The following is a 14,620-nucleotide window of genomic DNA, read 5'->3' as shown; positions in this document are numbered from 1 at the left end:
CGCATGGGACTAACTCTGAACCTGAAGACAGTTCCCATCGACTTCCCAGCGGACTGCTGCATTTGGCTTTTGTTTGGTGGCGGGGAAGCCTTACTTCATGCTGCTTCTTCTTGTCTCTATGGTGCAATGATGCATCCAGGTTTCATCACATGTGATGATTGATTGCAAAAATTCGTCCTCCACGAATTGAAACTGGTTCAGCAGCTGCTCAGAGACTGCCATGCGCGCTCCCTTCTGGTCACAAGTGAAGCGTCGGGGAACCCGTCTTGCACAGACTTTGCGGAACAGTAAGTGCTCGAGAATGAATGTCTCCACACTGCCGACACTAATGTGATGCTGAGCTGCAATGTGCCGAACTGCTACTCGCCGCTTCTCGATGATGACTTACTCAACGCCTGCAATGTTTACTGGCGTGGTTGCAGTTCTGCGAACGTGTCCATGTGGTTCATTCTTCACCATATCCCGTCCTTCGCCAAACTGTCTGCATCAGTCGTACACTCTTTCCCTTGACATCGTTTGTTCCCCATACTGTCTGTAAACTTTGCAAACCCTCAGGTGGTTTGACGTTATCTCCTTCACAAGAAACTTGATTACACATCGCTGTTCAACTATAGACACTACTACTCGCAGCTGCCGCCGCTGCACGTGCCGCTGACCCGAGATGGACAGCACTACGTCCTCCGAAAGTTTTATTCAATTACATTTACTCACTGATTTTTGGCCAGCAAAAGTTTCGGTCAACCTTGACCGACCATTGTATATCGCGGGCAGAACATAGGGGACGGGGGAACGTTTGCATGTACGGGACCAATTTTTGCACCCTTGCTCGCTCGGGATCATTTATTCCATGATCATTTCTTCCCACATCTGCGGAGTCATCAGTACTCGCAGGATCGTGCAACTCTCTTAAAGGACTGGATTATAGTACTGGCGACGTCGGGTTTCGTATGCAACTGAAAGAGAAGCTCCCAGTTTCACAAGCAGAGGTCACACACTCGATACCCGTTAACAAATACACATCAGAGTACTAATAAAATCTTGACACCCAGTAGCATACAAGAAACACTGTACAATACTTTGCTACTTTATTAACAAAAACAACGCACGTATACATAAAAAGGTAGCAACATGCGTGACCTGAACCACTTTTGTCAAATAAAACAGTCGTCGTCCGAGCTGAGATCCGTGATACACACACCAGAACCATCGTTTTACCAGATTTTACATCGTTCAAACTGCTGATCGGTGGCTTTAACAAAACACAATCGAGGCCCCTCCCCTGCATAACACACTTTTCTCGCTTGGTGTCAATAGAAGGGGACCTCATGCAATCATGCCCACACAAATTTGAATCCTAACATATTACAACATTTCTCACGAAATATACGGCAGCTTAAAGTGACACTACAGATAAAAAAATGATATTAATGTTATTTTTTTAAAATCGACTTCGCTCAGACTCAGGAACCTCGTAATATCGGATTCTTGGGGGGTAGGTGACGTCATCGAGAGCTCCCGAGTCCGCCTCCTCGCAACAGCGTGGACATCTTCCCGGTCTCCGCTCTCCGTCCGACGTTGGAAGACTGCCAGCAGCTGTGGTGAGGAGACAGAAATCGATCTTCGAGGGGCAATGTTGACAGACGCGAGGGTAGATTGAGCATCCGGTGACATCATACTTCTCATACTTCTCTAAACTAGAAATTCACTTTATGATGCTTCCAATTCACTATAGGTTGTGTTCGTTTAATGGATTCGAGCAACTCGAGAGTCACCTCTTGGTGGTCGAAAATGCGATGGCGTGGCTCTCGTGACATTATCCCCGTGGCAGTGACTTCTATTCCAAAACTGGAAGATTCAACAACAGAGATGCCCGAGAGTCAACTCCCAACGACTTTCTTCTCGACGCGGGTCGATGACGCACGCTTGCCCTCATATGTCACGGCTCCGACTCACGGGTCGTGCGAGTTGAATGAACGAACATAACCTATAGAGAAACAACTTTCTGCGATAAATTTGGCGAAATTCTGAAGGCACGAGGTCTATAGTCCGTAGCGACACCTTAAAGCTTCGCCTTGACAACCCCAGTAAATTCGATTTAAATATTTCCCACATTCCCACACTGAGAGGAGATACAACAACACGCGGCAAAATACATTCATCAGCAAGATATTATTTGCTCGCACTTTTGCTTCCTCGTACTCTACGCGTACACGCCGCAGAACGCCACCTCCCCTGTGAAGTAAAATCATGAGATTGAATTAGGAGCGAGGTGTTTCTGCACATTATTTACGTAAAGATGGAATGCGGCCACAACTTGGCTGATGTTGCAAAATTCTATATTCTATTTTCACCCCCTTAAATTGTTCAAGGGTGACTAAGGCGCAAATATTTCTTCTCGCGGACTGAAAGATGCGGTTACTTTGACACCAACACAAAAGGAACGCGATCCATCCGTTGCGCCGTCCGTGGTTTATGACCGAAAAAAAAAAAACACAATATACAATATCCCTCTTACTGTCCTCCTCAAGAAGGCCGACAATGAGGAGCGGGCTCCCATTGGTATCCTCAAACGTTGTCTCTAATCATCGCGGGGGATCGTCTGAGGAGGACCAAGCAGAGGCCTATCCGCATTATCGTACTTCCGGAGAAGGAGAAGGCAAGCGTAAATTGCGGTTTATTTCGCTTATCAATCACGAACAACGCAACGAGTGGATCGCGTTCATTTTATGTTGGTGTCAAGGTAACATCACTTTTTGATTCCGCGAGAATAATTTTTGCCACCTTAGTTCCCCGTTCAGGTTTTGAAATGTTAAGGAAAAGTGTGTCAGTAAAAATTCTGTCACAAAGATGGAAATCGTTACCGCGCTTTCAGCGCTATTGTTAAACGTGAAATATATCTGCCGAGTCTTGAAAGTAGGAAATTTCATAAATGCAACCAAAATACAAGGAGCTCTTCACGCACTACAGATGTGAGATGAACAACAAACAGAACAAAGAAGTTGGGAACAGAAAACACAAGTAGCTACTTTTCTTTTCTTTTTTTTCTTTTTTTCAGACGAATTCTCATCACTGGCTTCACATACGCAGTAGCTTCCATCGGATAAGCAATTAATTAGCGAAACAGAAACGTTCATTAACGAGAATTAAGCACTTTTTGAACAAGAGATAAACTGATGTTCTGAGGCTGGAACAACATAGAAGGGACAGATACAAACAAAGCCTCAAATTGCCTAAGAAATCAACGATGAAAGATGAAAGTCACTGAAAAGGTTAGCCAGCTGTAGGGATCGAACCCACATCTTCTGGATTGCCGGCAATCCAGAAGATGTGGGTTCGATCCCTACAGCTGGCTAACCTTTTCAGTGATTTTCATCTTTCATCGTTAAGCACTTTGCCTAGGCAACCTTCAGTGGATGCGAGAAGACTCTTCCAAAAACGAAATTTCACCACACATGTTGTACAGCAGACGTGCTGTGACAAATTAAGCGCAAGCTATACTTCGCTATGCAACTGCGTTAGAGACACGGCATATATGTTTGACTTTTTTGGCTGAAGTTCTTTAGTAAACAGTGATGGGCAGCAGTGGAAATACATGAATGTAATATTACAATGCATCTGTTGTAGATGACCGGTAAACCCCCATGAAGTAATTAGAAAGACATAGTTCAGTTACCAGCCAAGGTGCCTCTCTGTCTGAACTGAGCATCACATGGTAAACATGGTGCAAAAAGAATGGGCAGGTTGTAGGTTAAATATGTTTTGTTTAGCTTCCGCGCCGCGAACGCTGAGGCGGCGCCGCTTTTTGAAACGCATGTGTGAATGAGCCTGGGCTTCAAATGAGCGATGAAGTACAATCACATTGCGTTTTGACCAATAGTTCCTGTTACCCCGTACCACACATACATACATTAGCTTGAAAGAATGTGTAAACTATAGAGCTGTACCTAGGGTACTGCTTGCGAGATACTTGTCCGAAATCGACAGCTCGCGGTTTCTGAAATGTCTAGGAGTACTAAGATTGTTTCCTCCGACTAATAGACTCGTACTCCGCTAATAGAGTCGTACGTCGTGTGTGGGCATACCGCCCACACGGAAAACACAATAATGGTACAGCTCCTTTGGGGGTGGCCAATCCAATACGGGCCAGAAGCCAATACCTCGGAAGGAAGATTTCAGAAAAGTGTGTCAGAAGCAGTACATTCCAGATGCCTATGTATCGGCCAAGATCACAAGCATTTTTTTTAGCTTGATGGATATAACTATAACAGCTTCGATTACCATTTGATGACAACTTCCCTTCTGCCACTGAAATCGATATTAGGCAACACTAGACAGCTGTTCCAGTTTGGTGTAGGCAGTACACAACAACTGTTGCCTGTACTTGCATCATGTGCAACGTTATGACACATGCTACGCATAAAATACCAAAATACTCGGGAATATTGTCACGTGAAAGACACAACCAACGACCCACGCTGGTTAAAATAATAAAACACTTAAAGGGTACATCACGCGTTTCATAAACTGAAATGGCAAAGCACATGTATTGCTGCAGCACACGTAAAAGCGGAAACGCAAACATTATACGTGAAACCACTAAAATTCTCCCAAAAGCCAACGTGCCCTCCGGTGCATAACCGTCTATTACCACGATGATGTTGCCTCTTTGTAGAGTGGGAAGACAACTCCCAAATGTAACATGTCGACATATTATGTGTAATTAGAAAATACATGAATCAGCGACACGTATTTCATGTCACTGGGATGTCGCAACTTTCCCCGAAAAGTAGAAATTATCGTAAAGGTTTTGTGACACTTTCATATACAGTATGTGTGTGGTTCTTTCATAATGCATGCACTGTACTGAACACCAGAGTATTGAAGAAACAAAAACTATTTTCCAAGTGTCGGTGTTTTGCTAGTTACAAACACCTGAACACATTTCCGGGTCGGGCTCTGACGTCAGAGCAGCGAAAGCCTCCGCCATCCCTACATTGGTCCTCGTAAGCACGTGATCTCTCCCACGGCCCCTCACTGGCGGAGCTGCTCGCCGTGATGTCATCGCCGGGTGAGATTCGATATTCGCGGTTCCGATTTTCTACGTGTCTATGACCAGAGGTGTGCGCGGGTGCGGTTGATATCCGCGAAGGCGCGCGGATTTCTTGCAAGAAAGAGAGAGAGAGAGATGCAGATAAAACCGCACGCCTGTGCGCCTGCGCGCCGATATCCACATTTCATCCGCAAATAAGCGAGTGCAGATGTGGTCGCGGATCCTTATTACATGCGGAAGCACCGTGCGGATGGGGATACTGTAAATGTTATCCGCGTTCACCTGTATCAATATGACCTTCTTTGCTGTAAAACTTCTAAATGCAAGTTCACGTGGATGCAGATAGCCGTCTATTGCCGTAATCTGGCATGACCTGGGGCGCGGCCCCTTCCAGTGGACACAGAAGCAAGAAGGCTGTCCCTGTCGTTAAATGCGCGCTAAGGGGAGGAAAGTGCCGAGCACCAAATACCGACAAAGAGTATTAAAGACAGAGTACAAATATTCAGCGCAAAAAGCATCGAGTACGATACCAAGGTAACATAAAACAAGTACTGGTGATATGCTCCCTTCAGTACGGGACTTGGGATACGTCCAGCTCGGCCCCATAATGGTAGCTCTGGCTCGTAACTACATCTTGAATAGCAGTTTCTGGTTACAGCAGCAGGCGTCGAGAATTTAAAGAGCCTACATGAAACTCCGTGAGTGAGGACAGCTGCCTATACATTGCAGCTCATTTGTCATCTCTCAACGAAGTCCCTCTATAAAGGGTATCAAGAAATTAGCCATTCCTACCCACAGTATGACTGACGTGTCGGAGGAATTTTGGAAAGCTTCTCCCTCTACCACAATATTCCATAACTAGGGTCTCGGGCTTTCCAAGTTCATTTTTGGCATATTCGGAGGGTGTTTCTTCATAGTTAATTATCTTCCGATAATTCGGAGTTTTTCGTCGTTTATATTACTATAGCTGAGTTGGTATCAGATATTCGAAATGACAGACTCTCAACAAGAAGCGGCCTCGCAAAAACGGTCACTGACGAAAAAAGGAAAGAAAAAAAAGCGACGGACAACGGCATCTGGATCTGAATCACTTAACTGGCAACGTGAGCATCTCGAAATCTGGATATTCCTTGACATAGTCTCTAGGCCAGTCTCTTGCTTGCGCCCGATCTTACTATCCGCGTTGCAACAACTATAGTCGTGTTGGCAAATAAATCTAAAATGAAAAAATGGCTAGGAAGAAAGCGATCTGGTGAAGATGATGCATAATGTAAAACCCCTAGACTAGGGAACACCAAAGGACAGACACAACATGTCCTTTCGTGTTCCCTAGTCTCGGGGTTTTACATTATGCAGCAAATAAATCTAGTCAGTCTCCATGAACTGCATACGTCATTGGAGATAAGGAGACGCAATAGCGCGCCAGGAGAAATACTGTAGCGCCACCATGCGCCATCAGTAGGAGAGTGGCAGGGAGTGTCATGCGGCCAGTCTTAACAGCCAATACGGAAGCAGAGTGAGTATGATGGATTACATTATTTGGCGCGGAAGGCAGCGTGACTTCTCTGTGTCCAGCCATCCTATCTGCGGCGCAGTAACATTTTGAGAGCTGGCGGTCTAGATTTCTTTTCCTTCTTAAGTTGAACACGACTATAGCTGCTCTTTCAAGAAGGCGGATTGAATGTTCCCTCACCCACTTTGAGGAGATGAAACATGATTCAGAGAGAAAGGGTAAGGAAAACCCTAAACGCTGCGGGCGTTTCCCTAGTATACTTTGAAACTGGCTGACAGCAGAGGCACTAAATAGGGTACCTTAGCTTGTCCAGAGACTCTAATGTCGAGGTACCTCGAGGCAAAGACGGGGTTCACCCGCGTCACTCAGATGCTTCCAGCATTGTCAAAGGGACGGTCTCGTACAGCCCGGGCGATTCCGAAACTTAGCCCAAAGCTATCTTCATGAGTACTCACAACTCATGTGCACATACAACTGTCAAAGGTTCATTCACAATAACCAAGTCGTTTTCGAGGAATTTGTCGAAACGTGCCGTGATAGCAGACAACGAAACCTGCGCTTCACTTTCATGCAACGTCACGCATAACGTCGGCCCGCGGGTAAGTCGTCGTTGTCATGGCAATTGAAACCTGCAGAAGGACCGACTATCCCCATAAGCTCCCCTCTGCTCTAGAAATGGGGACGCCCAGTCGTATATCTCCGCGAGCGGAGAATGTAGCCCGTGCATTGACTGTGGTGTCTTCCAGAATGTGGCTCATAATCGGATACGTGGAAGCTAAGTCACGTGTTTTCTTTCCGAGAGTATTTAATGCGGACCGTGCGGACCGTAGCGTGTTCGCCTTCTGAACTCGAGATCGCGGGTTCGAACCCGGCCGAGGACGCCAGCAACTTGGTGGCAGGGTACAAGTTGCTTAGACACGCCGTCTTCCGCGAGGGACGTTAAATACGGGGTGCCGTGTGATGAGCTTTCATCGCACGTTAAAGAACCCTCAGGTGGGCAAAAGCAATCCACAGACCGACCGCTGTGGCGTCGCTCATGATCTCAGTTGTCTCGCGACGTAAACACCCAATTATTATTATTTAATGCGGTTTTATAATAAACACGTGCTCCTTCTGCATGTACGTCATCAGCGACACTTCAGTTCGAAATGAGATCAGTGTACAACGGGGAGTGTAAGTGTAATATATTTTTGGCCGGAGCTGTAATGCGACCGCGCGTGCCCGATGACGGGCGACTTCAGATTTGTGACTGTGTGGGGGGTTGTCCTGCGATTTTTAACTTGTCTCTGAGGACTGACATAGTTATTCTAAACCAGCATGTGGGCCACTTCTTAGAATGTGCGTTTTTCGCTAGAGAACTGAAAGAAAATGTACAAGAGTTGCCGCGATCCCCAGTCACTTCTGAAAGTCGTCTGCTCACGCCGCTGCACTAGCGCGCGCAAAAGCAGATGATTTCTGCATCCAATCACGGACTTTCCCGCAGGGTGACGTAACCGTTCTTATTGTTGCCACCACAGATCGCGGCATGCTCTGCAATCTTTATCAATTTAATTCGGTTATTTAATGACCGTGACGTGCTTTACGTGCGGTAAACTCGCAGTATTCCATTTTCAACAATGGACAGGGGGTACGACGCCGTCCCTTTAAGTGAAAGATGCTGCGCCTTCAATTTGGATCAAGAGACCCATCCTTCCTTGTCGCGGAGAAATCGTGTCGGGGCAGTATCCTTTGCGGTGCTGTTTCCGGGAAGATTTTTTCTTAAAAATCGCGTCATAAAAGGAAACGAAACTCGTCAATAATCTATCAGTCTCGTCAATCCTAACATAGTATTAGCAATAGACAACGTATAATAAACAGTAGTTTCCTACGTACGTTGCCCGCTATCGCAGACTCTATGAAAGTAATATATGAACATCTCACTACATCATCATTACGTATTTGTTGTTGTTGTTGTAGAATTCGCAATGTTATTTCAACGTTGATTCTACATTTCGTGGTTGACTGGGAACCTATCAGAGGCTGGCTTTTCCTGGTGAGCTCTCGTACCTTCAAAAAGCGGATTTTCTCGAATAAATCAGAAAACCCGGAACCCTATCCATAACCCAGCTATGAACGATTTCGATGTGTCCAAATTTCAAGCATGTCAAACCAATAACTTTTTTTTTTAAGTTAGTACGAAGATTCTCAAACCAGGCTCTAGTGTGTTCGGGATGGTCTCTATGAGACTGTTGTAGCAATAGTGATCCCTACATTGGTCAGTCATAATTTTGTGGTAGATGTAAAAATTTGCTGACTCAGTAACGAATGTACTCTAATCAACTCCTCAAGTAGATGAGTGATAAAAAGCTTACATGAAACAAAAGTGGCAGTGCACAAGAATAGTTGCGCTAGGTTAAGTTAGGTTGGGTTGGGTTGGGTTAAACTTTACATAGGTAGGTAGCTTATAGATCTTTGTTAGTCACCTGTGGAATTTTATTCCAACGTATTCGTGCAGAGATATAAGAGCTTGAACATGAGGTTAATTTCTCGTAGTTCGGTTACAAACCCTATTTTCGACATTTTAGGAAGCACATTATTATGTTACTCTTACTAAATTATGTTACCCTCGTGGTCAGGGTAACAAACAAGCAGATAATCTGTTTTCTGTACCTGATACATTTCATGTGAGTGCATTTTAAACCTTTTGTTACATACCCAATATGTGGGAAAGGATGGTGGTGCTTCACGCAAATAAGAGCTATCTGTCACCAAAAAAAAAAGCGAAGGTGATGACGGTGATTCGAACGCGGAAAAGAAATGTGTAAGTTTGTGGCCCGACATGGGCTCTGGTCCATACCAGCTGTTGTTGTACCCGAAAACCAGCAGTGGAGTTTCATAGCTGTGGTGAGTCAACCAGCATAAGAGAAGTAAAAATTTGTTCTGTAAACGCGCACACGTACACAAAGCGTATTTAGTTTTTGTCTATGAAGAGAAAGACAAAAATTATTTCCGTAGCCACGTAGTGCTAATGATAGCTTACGATGCCAAGACTACCCAGGTTCGAAACCTCACACTGACTGTTTAGTGGCATACGCTCAGACGGGTTACAATTATTTGTACATGAATGACTGAAGGTCGTGCATCAGTAAACAGTAACTGAGTCTCCGTAACCGAAAAAAAAAAAGCTGAGAAAATCTAGACACAATGTCAGCTGGCTGACAGATACTCGATATACTAATCGTAGGAAACCCTAACAAACCTCGACACAACAGAATAATTTATTTCGCGACCTTCTCAGGGACTTTTGTCTCACCTGTAACACATGTAATTCCTCACCCTCAGTTATGACGCTGTATTAAAAATACTTCATTCACACATCGAAAAATATTTTGGCCCAAGTCACATGTAGAGGTAGATGTGTTAAGCCTGAATAATTGGTCCTGCTGTAAACGTGGTAACAAACATAGCTGCTTTCAGCATTATTATCTCGCTAAATAAGTTGGAAAGTTGTAGCCGAAAATGCGTTACAAATGTCTGAGAAACTGTGCATATAAAAAGGCATGTAAACAAAACTCAGATTCAGGTGTACAAAGACTAACTACCAAATCCTCAAATACACAAAGCATACTCATGTGTCACTGTTTGGTTTGTACCCAACGTTCGCCCAAATGGGCAAGTATATACGCATGATGTATATATGTATATATATCTTGGACATAAAAATACTTTTGAAAAACCCTCAATATTTTCCAGAGGCTTGAACACACGTTGAAGGACTTTCCTTTCGCCCAAGTTCCCGCATGATATGAAGCAAATGCAATAGTGTATCCTGTACTGGTGACGACACTGCAGACTCAAGTGCTTTCTTCGAGTAGCTTTTCCTCTTGTTCAGGAAGAACAACCTCCATGTATTTCTGCATCCCGACAGTGAGCCACTCTGTAATGATATAAAATATGATAATGCCGAAAACTCACAAAATTCGTTACGCGGAAAGTATACAACAACAACAACAACAACAATAAATGATGACGATGAGAAGGGGTGTTTCACCACGGTGGTGCGGTACCCTACCCCATTGCACGTGGAACATTATGTGAAGATGATGAAGGAAGGATGAAAACATAAGAAAGAACTAAAGCGTCTGGAGCAATCCAGTGGCGGAAAGTATACAACGATGAAGCCAGGTATAAGAAAAGCCTATGTTTGTGCAAGTGGTTCGACCATTGGTTTCAGAGTTGAGTGATGGCCGCAGCAATTTAGTAGATCATTACACGAACATTGGACGTTCCAAATACTGTGAGAAAGCTTTCATGGCACTTTGATCCCTTTTAGCTGGTAAGTTAACCCATTATTTTGTTATTTCTTTTTGTTCACGGGGGTCGTATGGGCATGTCGTATGTCGTTTTTGCATGTGGGCTCTACGACCAGGTGGATATCCCCTCAAAGAGAGCATGCAAGTACAAGATTACCGGAAGATAATTAACTCTCTAATTACCAACCGCATGGCCGAGAGGGTTTAGGCGTCCCGCTCGTTGGGGGTAGCTAAGGTCGTGGTGAATACTGCGAGGTGGTGGGCTCGAATCCTACCACCGGCTGTGCTCTCTGGGGTTTTCCCTGAGTTTTTCGAAGACTTTCCAGACAAATGTCGGCACAGCTAGTTCCCCCTGAAGTCAGACCAGGACGCATACTAACCCCGGTTTATCTAGACACTGCCAGATCGGATGTGCAGGAGGACAGAAGCCTCAGCCCTTGAGAAATCACAAGTTACAGAGTGGTCGTGCATGTCTGTATCTCGTTTGCTTTTCAGAGTGTAACATCCGCACATACTACCTGAGTTCGTGCAGCAGAAATTGCTTGGGGGAGCTTTGACTTTCACTGGATTTTTTGTAGCTGTTTTAGCCAGAAGCGTAAGCGTGGTCATTGCATGCTATGTCCTAATGGGGAGGCATACACTGTAGCGATATCGCAGTGCCCTGGGATTGAAGCCGTGCTATTTGCAGCCGGGAATTTGATGCGAAGCAGCGTCTTTCGTAGTAGTACTTGATACAAGAAATAGCGCCCCGTGGGTCCATGATGATGACAATGTTGGAAAGGTTCGCATCTTCTGCAGCCTCAAGAGTTTCTGTTATTGCCAGCTATTCCGCGTGTGTTAGCTTCCTGGGTAGATTTTCTGCCCAGTTGAGCTTAGGCGAGTGGATACAGTGTGCGGTGGCACTTATTGCTGTGTGTTTTTCAGCACTAGCATCTGTGTAAATGTGTGTGACTTGATTATGGTTTTTGTGGAGGCACTCCGCAGCGAGGTGTTGAACAACCGTGTCAAAGACTACGCTCTTCTTCTTGACACCAGCCACGCATAGTTCGCTACAGATTTCAGCACAGGTCCACCGATCTCCTTCATATTCGCTGAATCGAGGACCTGCGTAACAAGTTTTGTTGACACCGTGTCCAAGGCACAGTCGATGGCGCTGTCAAAGGCACACCAGTGCGTTTGTGGCATGGTCCACGTCGGAAATGAAATCTAATAGTGCGTCCCCAGGCAGCACAAACCCGCGGGAAAAGAATGGGAACGCAATGGGGGCTTCGGCTCCTGAACGGGCGATAGTGCCCGACTGGTTCCCAGCGGTGTGGGAACTGAGGAGGTAGAGCGCAAGAGAAGATAAGGTCGTCCCCCGACGGTGCCCTGATCATTTCCCGGTCTGGTCTGCTTTTGGTCATGCAAACAATAATATAGGATCGCTCCCCAATGCTGCTCTGATCATTTCCCGGTCTGGACTGATCTTGGTCATGTGACCAAAATATAGGATCGCTCCCCGATGCTGATCTGATCACTTCACGATAATCAGTCACATGACCGGAGTGCGGCAACGGATTTCTCTTCCCAGACTGCCAGGCGCCGAGTGTTGCAATCACGTGACCGACAGTTTCGAATCTGGCCAATGATGTTCCTCAATCATCTAGCCGTGTTTGTACTGTCGGAGTCCCCGTCGCCCTCGCTGTGAGTAACGAATGTATCTGGCCGTGCTCCCGAAACTTTCGAGGAATTCCGACATTTTTAAGCGATTCATCGAGGGGTAAGTGCTATTTCTTGTTGTGGTATTCCTCGCATTGATAAACGTTACTCATAGATGCATTTCAACATGAATGACACCGTTCTCGATGGCTTCTCTCGAAACTTAGCAGCGCAGCATCACATAGTTTCGATTTCGGTGATCCATTGTGGTTTTTGCGTTGCTTTTTGGGATAATGAACTACGCTTTGGTGAAAATATGGCACAGTAAAGTGTGGAATCGTATGTATTGTGTATTTGACATCAAACGAAATATAACCATTTCTCAGGACGACTGCGTGCTGCTGCTGTGCTGTCCAACTCCTGCGTGCCTACAAAACATGGAATGCTGGAGGACTTCAGCTCAAGGTTCCTTTTTGTAGTCATTCTAAATAAAAAGAAAAAAAAAAACTTCCGAAGTGAATAAATTATTCCGCTTTAATCAGTTTGCGTAATATGATCGACGCATGATATTTCAATTTGTTTTGTTGATATATTCCAGAGGTACCTGGGTACCGCACGTTGGGAGATTTCAGAAAGCTTGGAAGGTAATGCCAACCGATTCTGCCCTTAGGTGTCTCGGTACGTGTTGTAGCTCGCACGACGGAAAGGGAAGGTCGAGGTCCGAGGGCGTACTTTGCGGCGGGAGGGTATAGTTGTGAAGGTATGTCTCTGCCTTCGCCAAACTTGTTAGCGAAATCCCCGGCGAGCTCCTCCATTGAAGTAATCTTAGCCAGTCTATTTCAAAATCCTGAAACGAACGCGTGCCGTGAAATATTCGCTATGCAAATGAACCGAAACCAAAACCACGCGCTACAAGAGCGCATGACCTTCGCCGATGGAGGTCTATCTGAACCGCAAAACAGTTTATCTGGCCAGCAGATCAGCACCCACTCCAATCATCTCCATCGCTCCAGAGCACGTGGCCCTGTGATGTGAAAGGAGCGCTGTCCGCCCTGCGCTCCCGATGCATAGCAAAACTCGGCGATGAATATTACAACACACGTGCACGTTTCAGGATCTTTTACAATGGAATGGCTATTCAGTGAGGGTTCTTACGTCGCTTTTGCCCGAAATCCCCTAATTAAAGAGTTAATTAATGAATTTTAAGGTATTAGTCATCTCGTAGTTACTTATTCTCTTCGAGAGGATGTCCGCCTGGATATACAACTCAGCTGCAGAAACGACATCTACACTACTCTCATAACTTCTTTATAAAACAATCTGTAACGCATAAAAATAAACACCCTGGATAAGTTTGTTTTATCACCCTCAACCTGCTTCAATCTACTTGATCTCCTCTTTCTGACGCCTCAGAAATCATTCGCTATATATCTTCTATTTATTTTTATTATTTTTATTGCGTGTTAGCACCGCGAAGCAACTGTGGCTATGAGCGGCGTACAGATGTGGACAGACTGAGAGAGGCCAGAAGGAAGGAGTAGGGGACAGGGGGATTAGTATGCGTCCTGGGCCGACTTCAGAGGGAACTGTGCCGACATTCGTCTGGAAAGTATTCGGAAAACCCAGGGAAAACCTCAGACAGCACAGCCTGTGGTAGGATTCGAACCCACCACCTCACAGTCTTCAGCAGGACCTTGGTTCCCACCAACGAGCGGGACGCCTTAACCCGCTCAGCCATGCTGCTGGTGCTTCTAAAATTTACGTTGATGGAAGAAATGTTTTCCTGCAAGATCTTGAAACGAAGCTATACGAATGTCGGCACAGTTCCCCCTGAAGTCGGCCCAGGACGCGTATTTAGATCTGCTAAGGAGCAGAGCGCAGGGAGGAAAAGGACGCAGCTGCTTGGAGGAGAATGAAGAGGCAGACGCGAACGGAGCAGCTGTGTTTCTCTGCCGACCTATGCCGCTGTGCGGGCGCCGCCGGCCGCCTTGTACGCTACGCATGCTTGCTTGCTTGGGAAGGCAGCGCCAGTGCTATCTGTTTGGCGCGGTGGTGCTTGTTGTCCAACGAAGAGTACGCAGCGGTTGTGCGCTGAGATGTTTGAACGGTGTTTCAAAGCGGAGTCGA

The 14,620-nt window shown here is 45.7% G+C and overlaps 1 protein-coding gene across 1 annotated transcript in view; it reads right to left on the bottom strand.

The window, feature by feature from the left end:
- Positions 1-1,068: 1,068 nt before the first annotated feature.
- Positions 1,069-14,620, bottom strand: part of LOC135378451 (large neutral amino acids transporter small subunit 2-like) — an 85,897-nt gene continuing 72,345 nt past the window's right edge. Inside the window, exon 9 of the mRNA XM_064611498.1 lies at positions 1,069-10,479. Coding sequence (XP_064467568.1) covers positions 10,397-10,479 — 83 coding nt within the window. The 3' untranslated portion in view covers positions 1,069-10,396. The remainder of the gene's footprint in view (positions 10,480-14,620) is intronic.

Source organism: Ornithodoros turicata, chromosome 1, assembly GCF_037126465.1.
Source record: "Ornithodoros turicata isolate Travis chromosome 1, ASM3712646v1, whole genome shotgun sequence".
NCBI lineage: Eukaryota > Metazoa > Arthropoda > Arachnida > Ixodida > Argasidae > Ornithodoros > Ornithodoros turicata.
This window is presented reverse-complemented; position numbering and strand designations above follow the sequence as displayed.